We start from the raw sequence: 25,531 nt of genomic DNA on the forward strand, positions 1-25,531 counted from the left end.
AAATGTCATGGGTTGTTCGTAGTGAAATAAGGAAACTTTGCAAGTTACGACAGCTTATAGAAGATAAACTATCGCATGGTAAAAAGTACATAATTTGAGAATGAAAACTGTGTATACTATGCAAAGAACACAAACTAGTTTTGGTCATTCTTTAGTGTATTTCTTCTTTACCTACGTAGTGGATTGCTTTGTGTTCTAAAAAAAAAAGTTATAAAAATAATATTTTCATATGAAAGTAGTGAATTTTAAAATGGAGTTTGTTGAATACAATAGCATTGGCCAAAAGGGTTACTAGCCTCTTTTCTGATTATTTTCATTTCGTTCAGTCTGTGTCACTCCTAATAAATGAGTTTTACATGCTGCCATCTGAAACCACCTGTTTGGTGAATGCTTCGCATTGTTTGCCTGGTGCACAAAAAGCCAGCAGAGGTTGCATGTCTCCGGTGACATACGGAGTCAGCTCTGCACTTGTTTAAGCAAATAGTCAGCTGTTAGCTAATGGATCCATTAGTGTACTTTCTGCAGAATATCCTGTCTTCGTTACTGCATGAAACTTTAATAACTTCAGATCATGGCTCTATTTAAAACTTAAGAGGACTTTTTTGTGGAGGACATTTTTCACATTTGAGAACTGAAGATGCTACTTTTATCGATAGAAACTATTTTTGTTGTTAATACTGAGAAACGAAAGTAGAGTAGCAGTGGGAATCTTTACTTTTTTGGTCATTTTATTGGCAATTTGTGAATCTCAAATGAAATTCTTTTTTATATTACGTAGCATAGAGTTTTTGTTTTTATTTTTTAGGAACAAAGATACTTGCAGTCTTGCTGTATTCTTCTTGAAAGAGATTTGACTTCTCCAGAGTTCTTATAATGACTCCTCTTTATAGTGAAAAAGGACTTAGGTGCTCTTTTCAGCTATGTGGGTATTTTCAGTAATTGAAAGGAGCGGGGAAAAGAAGTGTTCCATTCTATCATCCCCCTTACTGATTTTTCTTTTTTCCCTACCTCTTGCATTTATTCCCTGTATGGTTCTAGTACCTGATTTAGTGAAGAGGCTGAATAGAGAACAACTCCCCAGAGCATCTTTCCCTTTGCAGCGTGTTAGAGCCTCTTTGTGTGGCTGCCGTTTGCTGCCTTAGGTAGTGGTGAAGTCTCGAGAGGACTGGAAGTGATGGTTCGTAACAAAAGTGAGAGAGCAGAATACCTTCAGTTTGGACCCTAGAGGAAACTCCTTACTTTTCTTGATTTTTTTTTTTCCATAGTGAATAGGTTTTGTTATTAAATCAGTGACAGCAAGCAGAACAAACATGAGGCTTTTGGTCTTCAGGATTTCAGAGGCTAACCTATGTCCCTCAAAATCTTGATGCCGATGGGTAGAATTTGAAGGAAGTGGAAATAATACACGGTTTTGAGGTTATTTGCAGACTGCTTTGCTCTGGGAACGCTAGTTGTTGCATTGTTGGTTTATCCACCTAATGTTCGTTCATGCCAGCAGGAGACCTTTGTTGAAGCACTCCCAAGAAACCTTGAATCCCGATGAACCAGTGAATAAATAACGTCAGTAACTATCAACAGGAAGGAACAAAGGTGCATTTAATGAATGGGTGGATTCCCTTGTGGCACCCACCTCTGGGCTGGATGGATATCAAGGCTGCAGATTCCCTAAGGGAATGGTTTGTCAGTACCTGAGGGTATGACAGCTCTTGAGGAAAAACTTGTTTTTTGGGGGGCTGGTAGGTCATCCTTCTGAAATGAAAGCACAAAACACAAAGGCTTTACTAGCCATGCCTTTTGATTTTTTAAACAGTGTTTTCCTTGTGATCTAGCACTCTGCTGTAAAATACTCAGGAAGATAAGGGTGCAGAATTGACTTTCTTGGAGCTCTCTGTTTGACAGAGGGCTTGTTAAGATGCCTTTGTTATTGAGGTGTTTGTAGAGTATTGAAAGGCAATGAACTTCTGCCCTTTGTATGACTTCTTCTAAAATCCCAAGTCAAATTAGATGTCACTAAAATCGTATTTGATGACGACTACTTTCTGGCATACACTCATTCTATTGATTTTTGTGGGCATCCTGCTAACCTTCATCCATCCTTCCAGTAATCATTTTAGCTTCTGCTTCTTGAAAGCATTCTAATGCAGGATTGTTTCCATCTAGATAGCAGGACAAGACATCTGTGGTTTCACTCCAGGCCTTTCAGACTGTGCTCTCCTGCTAGTCCTCTAGCAAGCTGACTCCTAACCCACCTACCAAACGCATTGGCACACTGGAAAGTATTTGTTCAAAGAAAGAAAAAGCCACTGAAGTTACTCTGTCTGATCTACAATAACGGTTTAACTAATGGGAATGGATCTGTGGCTTATGGATTACTTACCTTGGATCAGCATTTCTTTGAATAGATGGACTGACTGCAGCAGAGCCAACAGGAACTTCTTATATTTCTGTTTCCAAAAAAGAATTTGGTGCTTCAGAAAGAGCCATGAATATTATGGCAGAAACATAGTTCTTAGTGTTTTGTTTCTGGTCAAAGAGTAATGAAAATTGTTGTAAGTTATTCCAGTTACATAAATTTTTAATAACAAATGCAGTACCAGAAGAAACAAAAACACTACCAGCTGCTTAGTTTTTTTTTATTATTATTATTATTATCCAGTATATATTGCAAGGCTAAACAGTAATAAAGCTTTTTTTTTTCCTTCCATTGTGTGGGCAGTTTCTTCCCTACTACTCACCCTTTATGCCATCATCCCTGTCTTTTCTCCTCATAAATTCATATGCAGCATTTTACAGATTTTTTTTCCGCCTATGTTTTTGGCTTTCAAAAACAAATTATTTTGCTTCTGTGATTTTGTTTTGTTGGTATGCAACTATAAAAATAGAAGAATGATTACATTTTTGTTTGCCTATTTCTGAACGTCAGTCTCTTTGAAGTGCTGATTGAATCCCTGTTGTTAATCCCTTTTACCCCTGACTGAAGATCACCCTAGCAGTGAAATGGGTGGGGAGGGAAGAAGCAAGAGAAAGAGACATTTCTCTAGAATGAACTCAGGTCTTCAGTAAGGGCTTTTCATTGCTTTGAAGTACACCAATGGTAACTTTTTACTGCTAACAACCACCGAAGGACATGAGCACATATGGGTGATATTAGTTATAATTGAAGCATGCAATACTACTGTCACTTAGTGTGGGCAGAATCCACCAGTCTTGTGAACTTGCTTCTATCTTTTTTTCTTTCTTTTTTTTTTTTTTTTTCTAAATCTGGAAGTCTTGTCAGCCTGTTACAAGTTAACCAAATGCCAGAAATACTGGAGGAAAAATATTTGTGATGAACATGTACGAATGTTCCTACCTTTACCTTTTAATTTACTTATTAACATAACTACTTTTTAATCATGCATGATGTTTAATTTTTTTTTTTAACCAAAGGTAGGGAATCGGTGCGATTTCCAAACACATTTTCGCAAAGGTGTTTGGACTTGTATTCCCTGTTTACAGAAAACTTTGATTGCAGTTATTTAAGGAGAATCAAAGAAACTAAGTCAAGAATTCACAGACAGCAGCCAAACAACCAAAAAAATGTGCTTCAAACTACAGTGTCTATTTTATAGATGTAGAGAAACAAAATGAAAAGGATGTGTTTTGTGTGTTTGATCCACTTATATCATGAATTGCTAACTAGCTTTTCTATTATAATGCTTCCTTCTGAAGGTATTTAGACACGTTACATTCTTTATGTAGGTATGTGAGTTATTAATTGTGCCCAAATGTTAATAGAACAGGTCGGCAATAATAATAGCAGAAGTAGAAAAAAAAAATAAGGTTTGCTTTTATGATGATTCATTATTCCACATGAAACCCTTAGGTGAGATTTTTAAAATGCAGTTATTTGACTTTGTTGCTTCTTGTTTCTGCAGCAGTAGTTCTCTGTAACACATTAGTGTTAGGGACTGAAATGTCAGATGAATATTCTTAGTTTTAAATTTTATGTGGTGTTTCGGTAGCTATGGATGTTCTTTTTTCCAAGAACTTTGGTTGAAGGTTCTTGAGGAAATTGCAGCATTTTTAATATTGTAGTAGTTACACAAAGGAAATGAGAAAACTTTTAGATTGGAAAACTAAGTTTTCTCTTTGTGACTATATTAAGGCAGTATTTGCTTTTAAGGAAGATTTACTTTGTTCTAGATTTAAGTATCTAATAGTCAATAAGGTAAAAGAGAACTGAAAGGGAAAAATAATTAGATATATAATGGGAAACAGTTTTCCGGACACCTAGCTAAAGAATCCATGAAACTGCTGTTGCAATTATGGGAAGAAATATTTTTAGTGCTTTCAGATTGATGTATTATTTTTAAATTGATTTGTTAGAGAATTAATTTCCTATTTTTTTTTTAGAATTTTCTATGTTTGAGGTTAAAGTAGGGAGGTTTAATGCTTTTGGTGTTTTTTGTTGTTGTTGTTGTTTTTTTTTTTTCCCCCAAGAACAGAAATTTTCATGTCAGACTAGCCTTGCATCTAAAACAGGCTCCTCTCCAAATCTCTCTGGTTTGTTTCCCAGCTGGGGAAGCTATAAAATGCCCGCTATCAGTTGTCACCACCTGATAAATGACAGGTGGTGACTTCTTACGACATGGTAATTTTAATTGTTTCTGACATGTCTCCTCTCTGATGACTGTCATCAGGTAAGAGGTGTCCCTGCAGTAAGCAGCTCTGGCACGGTCTGCCTCTAATGGAAATTTGTGGCCATCCTGGGCTGCCAGGGCCATAAATCGTCGCCTGCCAGGGTGCAGATCAGTTTCTAAGCTACCACGGATATTCTAATTACTCTTGTAATTTTTTTTTAATTCGGCTTCAGCACTGGAGCTTAATCCTATCCCATGGCAATGGATATTATAGGTTTATTTGTGAGTTGCATTTGGGGGGCTGGAAATGGATGGAAACTTCTTTACGTCTTTAAAGATATCCTTAGTTGTTATGCCATCAGCAGCTCTGGACCTTATTGCACAAGTGCTTAAAAAAGAGAACAGGGGTGCCCCGCTTGTTTCCCTTGTATCATGGCTTACATCGCCCCGTACTTGTCACCTCTGCTCAGAATTCGTGATCTTCCACAGGTTTCTGCTGTAGAAGACTTTGGTGACTTTTCCTCCTCTGTCCGGCTGCCTGTTTTTGTTGGGTTTTTGTTTGTTTGCCTTGTACAGTCCAGCAAGAATCTGGGGTGAAGAATAATTCAAATGTCATGTTTTTATGTGTTGTGGTAGGGGGAAATGATTGTGTCCCCTCTAGTCCAGGAATGGCTTAGATCTTATTCCAGAGTGCATTAATATTGGCGTTTATAACCTGCACATAGTAGAAGTTGCTGGAGGGATTCTTTTGCTTGTTTGTTTTTTGTAAACATCAGTAAATCAACATTTTTGTAAACATCAATAAATCGACATTTTCAGTAACTTTGGGGGAGTCTTCTGTATTAACTAGCAAAAGATGTGAAATCTAGAACTAATTTTTTCCTCTTGTTCTCACAGAAGCAATCATGGGGTGCATTAAAAGCAAGGAAGATAAAGGTCCGGCCATGAAATACAGGACTGATAACACTCCAGAACCTGTTAGTTCCCACGTCAGCCATTACGGGTCAGACTCCAGCCAAGCAACACAGTCGCCGGCAATAAAGGGATCAGCAGTTAATTTTAACAGTCATTCCATGACTCCTTTTGGAGGGCCCTCAGGAATGACACCCTTTGGAGGAGCATCGTCTTCGTTTTCAGCTGTGCCAAGTCCATATCCTAGTACTTTAACAGGTCAGTATTACAAAAAATTCTTTTTGTGTTGCTATTTATATGTAAGCTTCACAGTCATAGTAAAAAAAAAAAAATTCTACTACCCCTTGCCACACAGAAATAAATTTCAAATTTCAAGTCAATTGCGTTTTAGAGCTTTTTGATTTTTAGTATCTTTACTGCTCAGATAATAATTCAGCCCATACCCACCAGTAACTCGGGCTTGGTGGTTGTCTTTTTTTTTTTGGCTTTGGGTTTTTTTTAGAACCACAGCACACAGATACTTGACACACTAAAAGCAGTAATAAGAGTAGACGATAAAAATGTTTTAGAAATTCTAAGCTCTTGAAGGGATGCACATGCAATAATGGCTTTAAACTTCTGGAGAGAGAGACAAAATGTAAAGCATCTAAAATTTGGGAAGCTGATACTTTGATTTAAACTGTTTTTCAGATCTTTTGATTAGCTGTAAGTTATTTACATTAAGGCAGCATGAAATCTGTTTTTTATAAAGTTATTAAATATATGAGCAATGTAAAACAAGAGAGTAGAATTCTCATTGTTGAGGGTCATATTAAAAGCATATTTGGATATATAGAAGGTAGAATTTACAAGGTGTGGAGACCTTGGCTGACACAAAGTCTCTAAAGATACAGCATTTAAAAGCAATATACACTTGATATCAAAATCATAAAACTTCATTAAAAAACACTATTTTTGTGCTCATGGGTAATCTCAGTAGTTCACTTAGTTTTGATGGATATTTTTGAGAGGAAACTGTCATTTACTTTTTACTTGAGAGAGAGGGAAGAAACCTTATGCAGACACTTCATAAAATATGGTAAATAATTCTTTATTAGTCTACTTCTAGTTTTCCTACAAAATTCTGTTGTTAGCACAGTTATAGTGGTAAAATCTTTGCTGCAGTAACATTAAAATGTTGGCTGCAGTAGCATCTAAAAATTTCTAAGCACAAAAAATTTGAGATTCATGAAAATCCACTGTGGCCTTGACATTAAGAAATTCAGGAAAATAAAATATGAATTGTCAAGTAATGATTATGTCATATTCCCTATTTGGGAATTCTTAAAAAAAAAAAAAAAAAAAAGAACATCTATAATGTCTTAAAGTTTTTGAGCCTGCTCTGAATCCTTTTTGGATGAACATGTGTAAAACTGAAGTAATGGCAGCCTTTATTTTTATTTAGCATGCTTACAGAAATCTTCATATCCTCCAAGAAACCCCTGTGTATTACTTCTTGCTAGATCTGGTTCTTTCACGTGGGAATCTCCTGCAGTGCATGCAGGCACTCCTGGGCATTACCAGACATCAGGAATGTAGCCCCCCCCGGATACCATAAATCTTTTTCTGCCTAGACCAGCAGGGCTGTCTTCTTGCCTGTCTCTGTTCCTGTTAGTACTTAAGCATGTTGTATCTTGGATCAGAGTCAACAGAAGGGACTTCTCATGAAAAGATAGGCTTGAATCTCATTAGTGTGCATTCAGTTACTTGCAAGCAAGTTGATTTGGGTGAATGCTGCAATCATTTTATGATCAGGTAAAATGATAGTTCATACTTAATTATTCCCTTGTTTTGCTAAACCAGTCCGTCCTCAAACACACGCTCTCTCCTTTTTTATTTATTTTTTAAATAAAAATTGGATCAGCAGTTGTTTGATAGATCCACTTCTGATTTTCAAATCAATCAAAACTAGGTATTTTTGTGAATGGATTAAATGACAAACTTCATCTGGCTGTAAGCTTCCAGTCTTTGTCACAAATAAAACACTAGATCACATTCTGGAGCCCTTTGTTTTGCAAGAGAGGAGAATAGATGGGCTTGTCAAACAGGGCATAAGTGTCAGTAGTACTTATCCAGCCCATCAGTGATGTCTGATAAAAGGACGATACGGTTGTCATCATAGCTGGTAGTGAGGCTGAAAAAGAGTTGAGCATTCTTTTATTCTTCTAGAGCAGAAAAGGAGAAGAAACGTGAGTTAGTTGCGCTGCTCCTGTACTACACGTTCTCAGTCATCGGACACTATGAATTCACAGAATATTTCTGAAAATCACAGCAGAATAATTGACTGTCATTCTTGCCTTCTATGCAGCTATGTATGCAGTAGGGCTCTCTAGTCCTTATGCTGAATAAGAAAGTAAAGTCTTCTCCAAAACCAGTCCTAGATTAGAGGATGAAAAGTCGGCACTAATGAGAGGATTCTCTTTAAGGGAAAAGTTTTGATCCCACATATCTTGAACAACTCGTAATTCACAAAGAAAACATCTGCAAGAGACTTAAAAATCATTTGGGCTGTATCTGTTTAAAATATTCTGTGCTGATGCTGTTTGCCTGAAGCACTTTATTTTTCTTTGCTGTGGAGTAAATTACACTTGTGAGTGAAAATAAAGAGGTTTTATGATAGCTGAAGTGTTGAAAGCAAAACTTTACAAGGATTGTACATAAGCTTTTTCAGTTCTTTCTTACAAATAATTGAGCTCACAAATAATGATAATTTTCTTATTGCATTGTTTACACTTGAATACACTGTTTCATTACTCTGATACAGGGTTTTGAATGCTGTCTCCCATAACATCTTCATAGGCAAGCTCAGGAAGAGTAGGTTAGGTGAGTGGATGGTGAGGTGGATTGTGAACTGGCTGGATGGCAGAGCTCAGAGGGTTGTGCTCAGTGGTACAGCATCTAGTTGGAGGCCTTTTGCTAGCAGTGTCAGCATTGTGCACAGTCTTGTTCAGTATATTCATCAGTGGACCTGGATGATGGAGTAGAGTGTGCACCTTCAGCAAGTTTGCTGATGATACAAAACTGGGAGGAGTGGCTGATCCACCATAGTGCTTAGTGGTCATTCAGAGAGACCTGGACAGACTGGAGAGTTAGGCGGTGGGGAACCTCATGAAATTCAATAAAGGCAAGTGCAGGGCCCTGCACCTACGGAGGAATAACCCCAAGCACCACTACAGTCTGGGCACTGACCTGCTGGAAAGCAGCTCTACAGAGGGAGACCAGAGGTTCCTGGTGGATAGCAGGTTAACCATGAGCCAGCACTGTACCCTTGTGGCCAAGCAGGTCAAGAGAGGTGATCTTCCCCCTCCACTCAGCCCTGGTGAGGCCACACCTGGAGTGCTGGGTCCAGTTCTGGGCTCCCCAGTACAAGAGGGACATGGAGCTACTGGAGCGAGTCCAGAGAAGTGCTGTGAAGATGATTAAGGGACTAGAGCACCTTCCATACAAGGAGAAGCTGAGACAGCTGGGCTGGTTTTGCCTGGAGAAAAGAAGAATTGCCTGGAGAGGGGGTTTTATCAATGTGTATAAATATCTGGAGGAGAGGGCGTTAAGAAGATGGAGCCAGACTCCTTTTCAGTGGTGCCCAGCAACAGTACTAGAGGCAATGGGCACAAACTAAAACCTAGGTAGTTCCATCTGAGTATGAGAAAACGCTTATTTACTTTGCCCAGAGAGGCTGGAGTCTCCTACTGTGGAGATACTCAAAACCCAACTGGATGGGTTGTCCAAATTCTTCTTGAACTCCGTCAGGCTCAGTGCAGTGACCACTGCCCTGGGGAGCCTGTCCCAGTGCCTGACCTCCCTCTGGGTGCAGACCCTTTCCCTAACCCCCAGCCTGACCCTCCCCTGTCCCAGCTCCGTGCTGTCCCCTTGGGTCCTGTCGCTGTCCCCAGAGAGCAGAGCTCAGCGCCTGCCCCTCCGCTCCCCTCGTGAGGGAGCTGCAGGCCGCCATGAGGCCTCCCCTCAGCCTGCTCTGCTCGGGGCTGAGCACACCGAGTGACTTTAGCTCCTCCTCATATGTCTTGCCCTCTAGACCCTTCACCATTTTCATAGCCCTCCCTTGGACACTTTATAATAGTTTTATGTCCTTATTATATCGTGGTGCCCAAAACTGCACACAGCACTCAAGATGAGGATGTACCAGCCCAGAGCAGAGCGGGACAATCCCATTCCTTGACTAGCTAGCAGTGCCATGCATAACGTACACCAGGACATAGTTGGCCCTTTTGGATGACAGGGCACACTGTTGACTCACATTGAACTTGCTGTCAACCAAATTCCCAGATCCCTTTTGGCAGGGTTGTTCTCCAGCCTTTCCTCCACCAGTCTGTACATAGTCACAGGATTGCCCCACCTCAGGTGCAGAATCCAGCACTTGCTGTTGCTAAAATTAATGCAGCTGAATACTCAGGTCTCTAGTTTGTCAAGATCTCTTTGCAAGGCCTCTCTACCCTCAAGGAAACCAGCAGCTCCTTCCAATTTCGTATCATCTGCAAACTTTGAAAAGTAATTGAGAGGTGTCTCATGATGACATCAGTCAGCTTTTTGAGTACCCTGGGATGAATCCCATTGGGCCCCATAAATTTACATGCATCCAGTTGGAGCAACGATTCCCACACAAGTTTAGGGTCGGCTGGGAGTTTATCATTCCCACAGTCACAGTCAGGTCTCTTGGACCCGTGGAGGCCATCATCGGTGTTGAAGACAGAGCCCAAGAAGGAGTATGTTTGACATCAAGGTGTTTTAGGATCTCCTGGACATGTTTTTATCAGCTGTGTGTTTTTTTTTCCGGTTAACATCTGGCAAGTTGAAGTCACCCATAAGGACAAGGGTGGCTGATCTAGAGGTATCTCTTAGTTCCTTAAAGAATAATTCTTTGATGTCGTCATCCCAGCTGGGTGGCCTGTAGTAGATTCCCACAACAACATCAGCTTTATTTGGTTGTCCCACTATCCTTACAGAGGCTCTCAGCCATGACATTACCAGAGACGAGCACTGTATGGTCCATCCACCCCCTGCCTCACCTGCCCTGCCTGTCCCTTGTAAGAGTCTATAACCAGCCATTATAGCACACCAGTCACAGGACTCTTCCCGCAGGTTTTGTTTAAGCCAATGATGTCAGCTTTGGGACGGAGCCAAGGCTTCCAGCTCCTCTTGTTTATTCCTCATGCTGTGTGCATTGGTGTAGAAACATTTCAAATGTGCTTCATTGTAGCCAGCTCCTCCTGAAGCAGACTGAAGGATCTCACTAGCACGCAGTCCCTCAAATTTTGGCATGCTTTCCTTCCCATAGCTTAGCACAGGCAGGCCTGGTTTTATCCCTTTCCTCCTTCAAATCCAGTTTAAAGCACTATCGAACAGCCTTGCTAACTCCTGCACAAAAATCCTTTTCTTCCTCTGAGAAAGGTGTATCCAGTCAGGCAGCAGCAGGCCTGATGTTCAAGAATCCCATGTTCAAGAAACCCAAACTTCTGGTGACACCAGCTTCGGACCCATGTATTCATAGAATCACAGAATGGTTTGCATTGGAAGGGAACTCAAAGATCATCTAATTCCAACCCCCTGCCATGGGCAGGGACACCTCCCACCAGACCAGGCTGCCCAAAGCCCCATCCAGCCTGGACTTGAACACCTCCAAGGATGGGGCATCCACAGCTTCCCTGAGCAGCCTGTTCCAGTGCCTCATCGTATTGTATTGATGAGCTGGGTCTACCTCTTCCTTACAATACTGTTCGCTGCTACTGGAAAGATAGAGGAAAATGCTGCCTGTGCCCCAATCCTTTAATCAGTTGTCTCAAAGCCCTGAAGTCCCTTTTGATCGCCCTTGAACTTCTCTTTGCTACTTCATAGCTGCTGCTAATGTGAAAAACCAATAAAGGATAATAATTGGAAGGCTGTACCAGGCTAGGGAGTTTTCTAGTAACATCTCCTACTGGGATCCTAGGGAGGCAGCAGACTTCCCTCTGGGTTGGGTGCAGTCAGCATATCAGGCCCTCTGTTCACCTCAGATAGGAGTCACCTATGAGAACAACATATTTTTTTTTAGTGCCAAAGGAGGGAGATAGTCTAATTTTTAGTTTGGAAGTCATACTTCAAAATAAACCCTCACTTACTTTATAATCGTAGGGAGATTTTTCTATTTTTCTTAGAACTATAGATTCATTCCCATTTATGGCCTGCTGAGATAGTATCAGCACAGGAAGACTCTAAATCAAATGAAAATATTTGACTGATTTGGAACTTTATGTCAGAAAGTATCCATAGTACAATAACACTAGATGTAGACAATACCCATTGCATTACGTATTTTTTCCTTCTGATCACCGTCATGCTAATTGCCACATCTAAGATTAGACACAGCTTGTTTCTGTAGGTGGTCTTCTGTGCATTTCCTGGTACATATATATGCATGTTAGAGATGTAATATTGTACTCTCAAAAATTAATTATTTTATTCCTCAGATTATCATTAGGCTTCCTAAATGCCCACTAGACTGTGAAATAGCATTTCGAGAGCTCAGGAAGTGTTTCTGAATTGCCCATCTGCAGTTTTCGATTTTAAATTTCCTCTAGCTATGGTACTTATTTTTGCTCATGGCTTGTACATCTCATACAGCCTGTTCTCCTTCCCCTCTTTCTCTTCTTTTAGCCCAGTTTTATTAAGTAGTTCCCTCAAGCATAGAAAATGTGTTCCCACTGTAAGTGTAGGAGCCTCCCTGCCATCATTCTCTCACGCTTGTGTCATGTTTGTGGGTCACGTTCAGCAGCGCGCCCTGTACCAGAAGGGGGACAAGGGAAGCAAATTCCCTAGGGCTGGGAGAGCGCAGCTGCTTGTCCTGTGAAATATCTCTGGCATTGTTCTGTAGAAGAATGCACTGATGGATCATCCTCAGCAAGGGTATGCTTCAGTGGTTGGGATACTTAATGGAATTTAAAAAAATATGTTAGTATTAAAGCAGAGAAATGTCTTTGTCTTCAACAGAATGCTTGTATTTCTAGTTGAATTCCTTGCGGAGATCGTTGTTCTATAATCCCAGAAAGTTGGAATTACCACAGTTATTTACAGCTGAGTTCAACAGGAAACTACTTCTGGAAAAAATATATATATAATTAATGGCTGCCAGTTGACTGTTTTTGTGTTGTAGGATCTTTTATTATTGGTCTTCTTAAAAAGAAGCTAACTTTATGAAGAAGCTAACTTTTTTTTTTTTTAATTTAATTTAATTTTTTTTACTATCAATGTGTTCTTACAGGTGTCTCTGTTTAAATATTCTAATTGTTAAGGTACTTCCAGTGATGTATCTATCTGTTGTTTTTTTTGCTGTGGAAATAATATACTTTTTAAGGTTCTTTGTTTACAGACTTTCCTTTATCTAAAGAAATGAACAAGTTATTGATCTATCTGCCAAAATCAGATGGAACCCAAAACATTCATTTGCTTACAATTTAGAAGTGATGAGTTGTTTTCACAGGCGAGTCCTTAAATCAAGAGTTGTAGCATTACTGCTATATCTTTTTTTTTTTTTCCTTAAGGTGGTGTTACTGTATTTGTGGCCTTATATGATTATGAAGCTAGAACTACAGATGACCTTTCATTTAAGAAAGGTGAACGGTTCCAGATAATAAACAACACGTAAGTGTTCTCATTCATAAACTTCACTTGGGCATTGTTCGGAATGAATAGATCCTTAGCCCTTCTTCAAATGTATGTGTCATATTTCAGTGAAGAGTAGATGGATTATTTTTTTTCTCGGATGACAGAGTCAACACGCATTAAAATAATTATACTGGGAAGGTGATAACTTTCAGGCTGAGGTTGTGTTTGGGTGCAAGTGCAGAGCTGTAGTGACTAGGGAAGCCCAAAACCGCCTCCTCCCCTGCTGATAGGGCTGCATCTTTGCATTCCCTTCTGCAGCAAGGCACAGCTATCCCCTTCAGGGCAGCAGAGGTGTCGCAAGCTCTGTGTGTTGCCTGTCCATCTGACAGGGAGGTGGGGAAACTGGCAGCACTGCACCACGAATGCAGGAGTGAGCAGCCTGCTGGTAGAAGAGGACTTCTGGCCATGGAAACACATCTCACTGGCCTCCGTAGAAAACCCACGCTAAGGTAGCTTAGTAGTAGCTTGATGTTCTGGAGTATTACGGCCTGATTTCTAGAAGCCTAGTAAAAAATAAATTATTTTTTTACTTTGAAGACTTCTTTTCATGCAGATTTTGGGTGTGGTAGTAGTTCTAATATGTAGGTGGGACAGTTTTCATTCATTGAGTTCTCTTAATTTTATTAGCTCACTTTCTGCTTCTTTTGTTTCTTGCTGTCACTGTACAGGCAGAATGACATGGGTGAGGCAGAATAAGACTAGGAACTGGGAAGTTTGTCTACATACCTCCATCATAAAATGTTTTGTTGCAGGTTTGCATTTTGCATATATAGATAAACTCCTTTACTTTAAACAAAGAATCATTTAAAGTACAGAATTCCACCAAGAAGCACTCACATTGTTCACAATTAAAAGGAAAATACATTCAGGTGTAGCAGAAATTCTTTTAGAGTCCTTCTCAATTAAAATAAAATGTTACCTAAATTTAACCTGTCTTTCATACATCAGGATGCTGTAGCTGTTAGGAATGATGTATTGTTCATGTGTGGAAGAGATAACTGATCTTTCCTTGCAGGGAAGGAGACTGGTGGGAAGCAAGATCCATTGCTACGGGAAAAACAGGCTACATCCCAAGCAATTATGTAGCTCCTGCAGACTCCATTCAAGCAGAAGAGTAAGACGCTGTACCCTGTCAATCTGTTCTTGTTATCCATTCTACATTTTTACTCTGTGGTGATACTGTTCCCTTAATTCCTTGCATGTAACACTGAAGGGATAGTAGGATAACACTACTAATTAAAGGATAGGAATGCTATGTGGGTAGTGTCAAAGATACAATTATTACTACTGGTAAAGTTTGGGAGAGTGTAGTAATGGAAGTGAGAACTGTGGGACGTGCACTGTATTTCTCATTGAGCAAAAATACATGCTTTTAGTTAAGAGTTCACACATCCTCAACTGTAGGTTTTTTATCCTTATTTTTGCTTGCTAAACCCTGAGTTGAATATCAGCTATATCCTTGGTAGTACCCATTCTCACATTATTAAATAACAGTGGTATGGACAGCTATTGTTAATCTATTAATCTATAGCAACTTCTTGGTGATGAAATTGTTAGGCACACTAGGGACAACTATGAGTTGGGATTTTTTCATGACTTTGGGTACCAGTGCTTCCTACATTTATTTACAAAGATCCCAAAGCACTTACAGAATTGTGTAAAGTTATTTTGGTAATTGTGAGTTGGGATATACTTTCAGGTGATGCTTGTTTCAAGGGACTAATTGTAGTTATTGTACTAGCAATGTAACGCTCCACAGCTCTTGCTGTGATATACAGGCATGGTTCTGCAAATAAGCAATTCCCCCATACATGATCTGGGATATTCCGTGATTCCTACGGCACTTTTGGGAAAGCTGCCCAATTTCCAGGACATTTCCTGAATCTCAAGCTGAGACTTCAGCGTGCTGCTGCTCTCATCTGGAGTTTTGCTATTAAAAAGTGATTGTGCCGCAGGCTTGTTGTTATTTTATGGTCTATGGTTTATTTTATTGTATTTCATCTGCTTTTAAAATTGATTTTTTTTTTTTTTGAAAAAAAATGAGATCGGTATTATTATTACCATTTTTTAAACTATGCAGTAAAAGCATGTTGTCATTAGGGCTGCAGTAGTGGTAAAATGGAAACAGTAGACCTTTGCAAACAAAGAATGCAGTGCTTCTGCAAAGGAAGTATTGCTCCTAAAGACAAGCAAAATGTGGTGGTTGGGCTTTGTCATAGGTTTTTGTGATGACTGGAGGTGAGAGTGAGGGGTAATGAGTGAGGAGGCTGTTTTAAACTGACGCTATTTTAAAGAACTAGTGCTAATTTTATTAAATATTACTACAGCATTTGGAATCGAGCTCATTTGCTTTAGAGCTCATTTGTTAGCCCTTACCCTTGATTGTGTTTATAGATTTTGTGTCGTGATTGTGGCTGGAGTTAGGAGTGCAAGGCAATATACATCCCCAGATTGCTAGGATTTTCTTTAAACGGTCTTTTCTAAGCTTGAAGGCATTTATATCACAAACTGCTTGTGATAGGATCCATATTATCCTTGTGGCTTTTGAATGCTGCTATAACGTAGATGTTGAACACTAGTTTAAAAAAAAAAAAAGTTAAACCTACTAATATTTTATAGGTACGAAAATAAAATAAGACTTTACAATATAGTTTGTAAATTGCCATAGTCTTGGGGTTCAACTTTGCTTCATTAAGACTAAGAGTTACTTCAAAGTTGTTTCAAGTGTATGTATGCTCATGACCAATTCTAATTTTGCATGTCAAACTGTGACCACAATAATAAGTAAAAATAAGTTTAAAATTCCTAACTGATTGTACAGGCCATTCTGATCACATGCCAACAAAATGATCCCTCCTTACCTACATTTTTTGCCATCTTCCAACAACTATAAAGCCAGATTAGTTTGATGCTACAACAGTCCCAAATTAAAATGTTGGAAATTTACACTTTGCTTCATTTAGTGACTTTTATGATCTTAATGAAAATTACTATTTTCTTCTAATAGAAGACTTTCCTTTTCTGAAATAACTTCAGGCAAGAAAAAAAGCAGATGTGTTAAAACATCTCCATACTTTTCAATATTAGAATTCAAAGATGGAGTGTTGCTCAGAGAGAACTACATGATACCTACCAAAAGGGTATTTCTACATGAACAGGAGAAAAAAGTGCTCCCCCTACTGAGGTGTGCAGCAAAAGGATGAGAGAGAACAGAAGTTGAACAGAGGAGGTTCCAGGTGGAAGTAACAAAAAGCGTTTTACCCTGAGGACAGGCAGCCAGGTAGGGGCACAGGTTGCGCATGGAAGCTATGCAGCGTTCACCCTTTAGGATATTCAGGACTGAACTGGACACCCCCTCAGCAGCCAGGTCAGATCTCACAGCTGATCCTGATCCTGCTTGCAGCAGGAAGCTGGACCAGAGACCCCCCAGGGGCTCTTCCAACCTGAATAAACGTGATCCGATGATCTTGCTGCACACCCACTTTGCATTAAATACTGTTTTGTGATTTATAGCTGAAACTTCCTAGAGAAGGTAGTTTTGGCTTCTGCAGTGTTTTGAGTATGCCACCAACAGTATTTCGTTGTCATCTGATTCAGCTTGCCCTATGAACTTTACTACAAGGAGGGTGCTACTTTCAGCAATGAATACTACTTGTATTATATCTATTGTTGAACCATAAGAAAAATGTAATATGTGCAGACAGACACCTCTTTTTACTTATTTTGTGAACAACAGAAATTAGTCACGTTAGGTCATCTTAATCTTCCAATTATATGGACGTTTTTACTTTTATTGATTTGTAACTGTTTTGTAATATTAGTAGTCCAGTCAGTGCTTGAGATTTATAAATCTTCTATTTATATGACTAGAAAAGCGTAGGAGATTTTTATTTACACTAATTTCCTCTAACTTTTTCTAGGTGGTATTTTGGTAAAATGGGCAGGAAGGATGCAGAAAGGCTACTTTTAAATCCTGGTAACCAGCGCGGCATTTTCTTAGTAAGAGAGAGTGAAACCACTAAAGGTATGTGTGCCTCTGTATATCTCTTCTTCCTCTTCTCCCCAGGGTGAGCATGAGGAATATTTTTACGTTGATTACATTACACGTATACATGTGTATGTGTATAACGACAGTAGGGGAGATGCATCAAAAATATTTGTACATTTTTGGTGAAACAGGTATTACTTATTTCCTAGGTGCTTACTCCCTTTCCATACGTGACTGGGATGAGGTCAGAGGTGATAATGTGAAACACTACAAAATCAGAAAACTTGACAATGGTGGATACTATATCACAACCAGAGCACAATTTGAATCTCTACAGAAGTTGGTGAAGCACTACAGAGGTAAGCCAAAATTCTAGTGTTCCAATACTAGCTTGTGCTTACCATGAGGAAGAAAAACTTCATATGTAGCTTATTTTTAACCTACAATTACAAAGTTTCTTTCTGATTTTGACAAACAGTAAATGAAATAGTTCTTTTACCAACATTAGGACGTTACTTCTGCTATAGTGTTACCCTGTTTAACTATTAAGCTTTTTTTTTTTTTTTTCCAGAACACGCCGATGGGCTGTGTCATAAGCTAACAACTGTGTGTCCCACTGTGAAACCACAAACACAGGGACTAGCAAAAGATGCATGGGAAATCCCTAGAGAATCTTTGAGGCTGGAAGTTAAGTTGGGCCAAGGATGTTTTGGTGAAGTATGGATGGGTAAGAGCTTAAGCTGACATCTTTCAGTTGTCTGTATGCATCTTTTAACAGTATTTTAAGTAAGTCAGTATCAGAATCTGAAAAGATAATCTTATAAATAATTGAAGGAAAAATATTGATTATGATCAGTCACATAAAGTTAAAAATAATATTCGATGTAGTTAGTAATTTAAGATTTCTCTGTTACCTAACAAAACTGAAGCAAAAAAGAAAAAAAAAATAGCAGAAAACCTCTTTGGTTTTGTATTGGAGAATAACATATAATTTGCTTCTCTAGGAACATGGAATGGAACCACAAAAGTAGCAATCAAGACACTAAAACCTGGAACAATGATGCCAGAAGCTTTCCTGCAGGAGGCTCAAATCATGAAGAAATTACGACACGACAAGCTTGTTCCGCTGTATGCCGTTGTTTCTGAGGAACCAATCTACATAGTCACTGAATTCATGACAAAAGGTGTGTGGCAGAATAGTCTGAAGATACTGTATCAGAAAGATTATTTAAAACCCCAGGAACAAATTAAATGTTTAATTAATGTTAGGTTTAAAATGATAATTCTGATTAAATTAAAATGAGCAATGCTTGACCTACTTGAAGCAGTTCCGATTTAGATCATGGGTGGAGGCATGAATTTTTTGATGCATCTGTGTCACCCTTGCTAATCTTCCAAGTACATGATTTCATTTCATTTCATTTCATTTTTCCTCATTTATTTAGTGCGTACTGCCTGGTATATTTAAATTGGGTGGTATAGCTACAAATACTATTACAAGAATATGCCTTCCTTCTGTTCATGCTCACAACAACAGAATTAGTTGTTTTGTTTTGTTTCTTGTCTAGAAGAGTGATGAATTTTAAAATAGTTGGCTATTTTTAGCAGACTCTGGCCTTTATCTCTCCTTGTTTTCAGTCCTTCGCCCTTCTTTCCTTGATATATCCGCCTGCTAGTGAAATAGAGATTTAGTTTGAATGTGGAAATGAACTTTAAAAGCATATTAGTATTTAGAAGAAATGGATTCTCATGTCAATTTTTCCGGATTTTGAAAAATGCAAACGTCTGTTTACCTCAGAGAAATTTTGCTATCCTGTTAAAAAAAAAAATAGAAGTATTGCCAAAGCCCAGGAGAGTAGCTGCTTGTGTTCAGTACTCTTCCACAAATATGTTTTTTTGTGTGTGTTTTATTTTTCCCTGTTTAAAAAGATTTTAAAGTGTTTTACAAGTTTGAAAACATAGGAATAGAAAATTTAAGAATTTCTTTCTGTTTTGTTGTTTTTTCTAAATAACAGTAGACAGTCTCTGTCAGATCTTAAATTAGTCATGCAAAATCAGTTTTCATTGTTCAGAAATTGGGTTTTAGCAAGGCAGTCAAGATAAACAATTGCTTTCTAGGGATGTTACCTTGAAAAAGCAGCCTTGAGCCTTTCATGCTCTTATTTCCAATGAAAAAATACAGCAACTGACTAAAACCGCATCAGACAGATCTAATTCATTACTACTGCCATGAGTCCACTGCAAGACCTGCTATTTAGTGATTTTTTTCCCCAACCATCACTGCACTTTTCGTTTTGTCTGTCTTACTTTGACTCCAGTAAGACAGATTAGGGATTAGTCTTTATTCAGTCTGTTCCTCTACCCTTATGGAAAGCTGTTGTGTCAGAAACAGGATTTTAACATACATGTAAAAATTATTGTCTTTAAAAAAGCACAGGTCCTTGGAATTAACTTCAAATACTACTAATGCTGAAATATTCTGGACACAATTGTGTTATATAAATATGAGAACATAATATATCGTAAAGTATGGAAGATACTTTTGTTTTCCTATGTAAGGAATTAAAAGCAGCAATTTCAGAATCACTTCTCTGGTATAGAATTGGAGTTGGCAGAAGATTTAACTAACAGATAGGTGGTTTTTGTTGTTGTTGTTGTTGTTTTTGTAATTGTTGTTTGTTTAATTATAAATTGTGGAAAGTCCAGCCAGGAAAGGCATTGATACCAGGAAGGTCAGGCAATATAATCATCAAATGGCGGTCTGCTTTATCAGCGTTTAGTTATCTGAATTATTAAAATTGATTAAAAAGTGCTTAGATAAAATTTGCAGAGTAGAGTCAACTATACGGGCATACTCAGTGAATATTGCTCTGGTAAATGAGGATTTTCAAACTCAGATTTTGGGAGCTGAATGCATCAATCCTAACGTCTAGAAAAAAAAAATCTTGTTCATGTTTTCAGGACAAGTTAGTGTGTTTTTCTGTTGTTTTTCACCAAACTGTTGTCATATTTTACAGGCAGCTTACTAGACTTCCTAAAAGAAGGAGAAGGGAAGTACTTAAAACTTCCACAGCTCGTCGATATGGCTGCTCAGGTACATTTTATAACCAAGAAAATTATATTTTGTGCTTAGAAATTTAAAACTATATCAAATATCAACTAAATATAAATATTGTACACTAGCAGTTGTACACTGTTCTTTCTTACATTTTCTGTTGTAGATTTTTGTAATTTGTCAAAAAGAAATGGTCAGTTACAAATTGACAGATACTGTAGAGCCAGGCACGCTCAAATCAATGTTATCACAAGCTGTGCTTTACTTCCTATACTTACACAATGAGAATACACCTAAAATAAAATGATTTAATTTAATGCTTACGATAAATGTATGTAGTCATGGAAAGTAATTTTTAATAAAACTTTATTTTTAAGATTGCTGATGGCATGGCTTACATTGAAAGAATGAACTACATCCACAGGGATCTCCGGGCAGCTAACATTCTTGTAGGAGACAATCTTGTGTGTAAAATAGCAGACTTTGGTTTAGCAAGGTTAATAGAGGACAATGAGTACACTGCAAGACAAGGTAAGATTGATTTATTTACTCAATAAATAAGTCCAGTTATCTTAAAATTATTTAGAACTATTACATTTAGCAGTGTCAATGTATGCAGTATGCGTGAATGTATGCAGTATGCGTGAATAAAGATAATGCATATAAGTGTGCTTGCACAGCTATGTTTGGGTGTCCCTCTTGCTTAAGTGCATATTTTGTAAACTTTCTGTGTTCAGAATTATTTAGCAACTTGCTTATGTTTTTGAAAGACATTTGAAACGTTTTTTTTTTAGGTAAAAACTTGCTATAATTTGAAGAGAGATGAGGTTCTAGAGAGGGTATTCCTCAATTTCTGAAGATCATCCCACTTCTGGAAACGTATTTAATTAAGAATCCCAGATGTCTTAACTGCTTCCAGAAATTATAGCCAGTAGTTGCTGCTTTGGTTTGAAACTGCTTTCCAGCTTAAAATGCTAAAATACTAGTTTTCAAATTTTCAAATGTTTGACCTTGAATTTGGTCAAACAAAGCAAACTAAAAAAAATTGAGTGCAGTATTCTTTTTAAAATATTTTGAAGCTTAAGTAAACGATGCATGACCAAGGGTAAATTGAGTATCTGTCTTTCCGATGTCTGCAGGAGCTAAATTTCCAATTAAATGGACCGCTCCAGAAGCAGCGCTGTACGGTCGGTTTACAATTAAGTCAGATGTGTGGTCATTTGGAATTTTACTGACAGAGCTGGTAACAAAGGGGAGAGTGCCGTATCCAGGTAAGAGGAAAACGGAATAGATCTTCCTTTACTGTGTGGTGTTCTTTATTTCTGAAGTTACCTTTTTGACTTTTTACCTTCATCCACAGCCCACAGCTGACAAGCAGAGACAAAAGCTTGGTAACGCTTCACTGGTTCCTTTGTTCACAAAGCTACTTGTTTTATTTACAGATTAACTATTACATGCTCCTTAAAGTGTTTTAAGATTATAGAATTTGCAAATGTGACTGATAGTTCTTTTCAGATTAGTGGGTGTTCTTAGGTTTTCCTGTCTGTCTGTTCCTGAAATTTCTACTTTTGTTGACATTTTCCCAGTCTACAGTAAGCATCCATAGAATGAACCTGCCAGACCTGTTTTTGAAACTAAGCATATACAACATGTTCTGTCAGATATTTTTCTGTGACGAGAGTTGTAAGGTAGTTCTGCTAGGCATATGCATAATAAAAAGGCATAATGATACCAAATTAAGTGGTCCTTTAGTAGAAGCTTAGGCAAGCTGAAGGTATCTGTGCTTGAGTCTCCTTTTTGAAATAACAGGCTTAAAACAGTGGTAAATGTTCTGTAGCAAAACATACAAGTAACTATACAAATGAAGGAAGGAGCAGGTACTGAGGAATTATCAGAACAATTAAATAATTTTCAGAAAATGTATTTAATCCAAGAATTTAAAAATTCACTCAAAATAAAACACATTCATGAAATATTCTGAAATGGTAGATTCACATGCACATTGTAAACAACACCGTGGCTGGAGAAACTTGAAAAGCTTTGGCTAACTGTTCTTTGTATAATGACATTCAAAGGTAAAATGCTTTCTTTTTATTAGGGATGGTGAATCGGGAAGTTCTGGAACAAGTGGAACGTGGATATAGGATGCCTTGCCCACAGGGCTGCCCAGAGTCTCTTCATGAGTTAATGAAACTGTGTTGGAAGAAGGACCCTGATGAGAGACCAACATTTGAATATATTCAGTCTTTCTTGGAGGACTACTTTACTGCTACAGAACCACAGTACCAGCCTGGAGACAATTTATAAGCCAACAGTCTATATAACATGCACAAATCTGCCAAATGTAAAAGACTTGCAAAGAATTCCTGACGTCTATAAGGAATCAAAGGAAAGAAAATCTTCGCTACTTTGCATGCTCTTAATGGCAAACTGGAATTTCATAATACAGTTGCACAAAACCACTTTTAAAATGTTATAATCTAATTTACCAATGACATGTATTTTTTTTTTCCTATTTCCCAACTTACTTCAGGGTCCAAAGGAAGCTTACTGATAATACGAGCTAGTAAAATGAGCGTTGGTGTGAATGATAGCAGAAAAAAACAACAATGTTTCAAATCCTTTATTTTTCCAACATTTAATCATTTACTAAGGAGGGAATTGTCTGGAATTAAAGTGATCTTGGGGTAGGACATTTTTAAAGCAGAAGAACTTCGTGGGACCAAGCAATGCTATTCCAGTTCTGTAAAACTTCCTGTGTTCAAAATTATATGTCCCGTCCCCCATTCTTCCCCCTTAAGATGGTACAACCATATTTGATACATAGTCTTGATCCATAAGCTTCCTCTTGCATGGACTTAATTAGGGTAGGCAGGTTAAAAGAGAAATTGGAACAGAGAATGACAAACTTGATCTAAATGGTAGACCTCAATAGTGAAATTAGAGAGCATAATGCACTGTGTTAATACTTGTATTAATATAACTGGAAAGTAGCATGAGAGATTTTTCTTTTTTCTTTCTGCGTAGCTAATTAAGAATAATGAAGGTAACTAGAAAATGAGGTAATATTTTATAAAATTATGTTGCTAAAGTATGATGATATTTGAACTTGAAACTATGTGATACAATCATGGGGGGAAATCCTTTTATCTTTTAAGCTCTGATCCTACAGAGAGCTTTTGTATGGGAAGACTACCTGAACAAAGCTCACCATGAAAGCAAGATTGAAGCTGGTAAATGGCCACTTCTTAGTCCTTTTGCAGAGACAGATTCGGTACTGTTGTATGTGGCTTATATGTGTTAGCAAGGGTGGGTGCCACAAATGTTAATTGTCACTAGTTCAGGGATTTGATTGCACTTTTGCTTTTCTTGACTATTAAGACACCCTTACACACAGTTGCTCTTCCCACTTATGCCCTTCCTACAGAATTATTTAACTAAAAGTAAAGAAAAGAAAATGTGAAAGTTTAAAAACTAAAGGGAGAAAATATATTTAATATTGTCCGAATACAGTGACATTGAAATTTGCTGGCTTTCAGCCCAGCTCACACGACATCTAGATTTATTTTTTTTGGCTACTGACATATCAAGCAATAACATCATGTCTTTTACTCAACAATTTGCATGACGTTTTTGAATTTCTGATCAAGCTTATATACTTTAATTTTGAAACACTAAACTCTTACGTATCTATCGGGTTTGAATTTATATTAGCATTGTAAAGCTATCCAACAAATGAATTTCAGAAAAGTTGGTAATATAGTTCTGGTACTAAACCTACCTTTTTTCATGGGTTTACACTACACTGAATCCAGCTACCAAACAGATCTTTGTAAGTACAGTGCCATCATTTTCAATTTTCCTTCATCATCACTCATCACCTGTACATCTGTGGTTATCAAATTTTAAAAGGGCTTTATGTAAGAAAAACAAAACAAACAAAAAAAAGACACAACAAAGATCGAAAAATACAATGGAATTTTAATTTTTCTAGATATTTTAAAATAAATAACACAATCATATGAGTTTATGTATTAATACAGCTATAACAACAAATGCCAAAAATGACACTGGCATTGTTTGGATTTTAATTACAGAATGGAACAGTTCATTGTAATAACACTTGTATAGCAAAGGAATAAAACACTAACTTAATGAACGTGTTCATTGTAAATGGTTGTGTATTATAAGACTTCTCCAAAAGAGTTTGTATGTTTATGAAAATTTATTTGTTTCACCTGAGGATCTTGATGTGGTTCTTACCCTAACAGAGTTTAAAATTCACATTCACACTTTTTATATAAATAGTAATAAGTTTAATTATGTAACTAAGTATTTTTATAAAGTATGGCATTGTTGAACTGTTTTGCAGAATTGGTTCAAAATAAATTTCTCCTTGATTGCATCTGCTTATTTGGGGGGGGGGGGTGAAGAGGGGGGAATGGGGCAGGGAGAGAGCAAAAGCCTTCATATTGAGGGAAAAAGGAGGGGAATAAAAGGGAAAACTGAACTTTGAATCTATAGCTGTCTTGATGACTTCAGGGTGTATTTTTATCCTCTGTAAACTGTTTTAATGTACTTCCGTAAAAGATACTGAGTTCACGATGTGTTAGAAACTGTTGCTGTGAAAAGGGAGACTTTTTCTAGAGCAGTTCAGGAGTCCTTGGGAGGAATTGGCTAGAACTATTCTGCCTAAACTTAAAATAAATGCCCCACAATGGATAGACAGACAGACAGGCTTGGGGTTTTGATGAGAAATCCCAAGTAGGCTCTGGGCTGGCAGCCACTGCCACGCTGCCGGCCAGGCGTGTGCCCCCTCTTTCCCTTTATCTGCTGTTGGCAGTCACTGCTGACTTCTGCACAGTTTTTTTCAGGGAACTTTGTAAATCTGTTCTTGTGATAGCTGGTGTTTTATCTCAACTTCACGGACTGTTAGCTGTCACAAAGACCAGTGCACTCAAATCACAAATCCTGAAATTCGTGTGCAGTGCCACTAGTAGCAGTGCTACTGCTGCCAACATATGGTTTGAGTTTCAATAACAACTCATAACACAGCGCTAAAAGTGTTCTTACCGATGCTATGAGCTGCAAGGTTTACTGTATTTTAAGTATGTTCTGTACTGTAATTAATGTTTTGCTATTTTTAATGACAACAATCATGTAATATCTGGTAATCTGTGTGCTCCCCGTTGTCCATCTGAACGTCATCATGTCCAGTCTTCGTGGTAGGCCTGCAGATTGTTTCTGTCACTCATTCTT

General features: G+C 38.0%; 1 protein-coding gene across 1 annotated transcript in view; it reads left to right on the plus strand.

The window, feature by feature from the left end:
* YES1 (YES proto-oncogene 1, Src family tyrosine kinase) overlaps positions 1-24,618 on the plus strand; it is a 50,475-nt gene extending 25,857 nt beyond the window's left edge. Inside the window, exons 2-12 of the mRNA XM_084281806.1 lie at positions 5,520-5,792; positions 13,106-13,205; positions 14,245-14,343; positions 17,150-17,253; positions 17,427-17,576; positions 17,789-17,944; positions 18,222-18,401; positions 20,235-20,311; positions 20,650-20,803; positions 21,412-21,543; positions 22,371-24,618. Coding sequence (XP_084137932.1) covers positions 5,528-5,792; positions 13,106-13,205; positions 14,245-14,343; positions 17,150-17,253; positions 17,427-17,576; positions 17,789-17,944; positions 18,222-18,401; positions 20,235-20,311; positions 20,650-20,803; positions 21,412-21,543; positions 22,371-22,579 — 1,626 coding nt within the window. The 5' untranslated portion in view covers positions 5,520-5,527 and the 3' untranslated portion in view covers positions 22,580-24,618. The remainder of the gene's footprint in view (positions 1-5,519; positions 5,793-13,105; positions 13,206-14,244; positions 14,344-17,149; positions 17,254-17,426; positions 17,577-17,788; positions 17,945-18,221; positions 18,402-20,234; positions 20,312-20,649; positions 20,804-21,411; positions 21,544-22,370) is intronic.
* The last annotated feature ends 913 nt before the right edge of the window (positions 24,619-25,531 follow it).

This window comes from Netta rufina (genome assembly GCF_964035555.1).
Source record: "Netta rufina genome assembly, chromosome: 2".
In the NCBI taxonomy this organism is placed as follows: domain Eukaryota; kingdom Metazoa; phylum Chordata; class Aves; order Anseriformes; family Anatidae; genus Netta; species Netta rufina.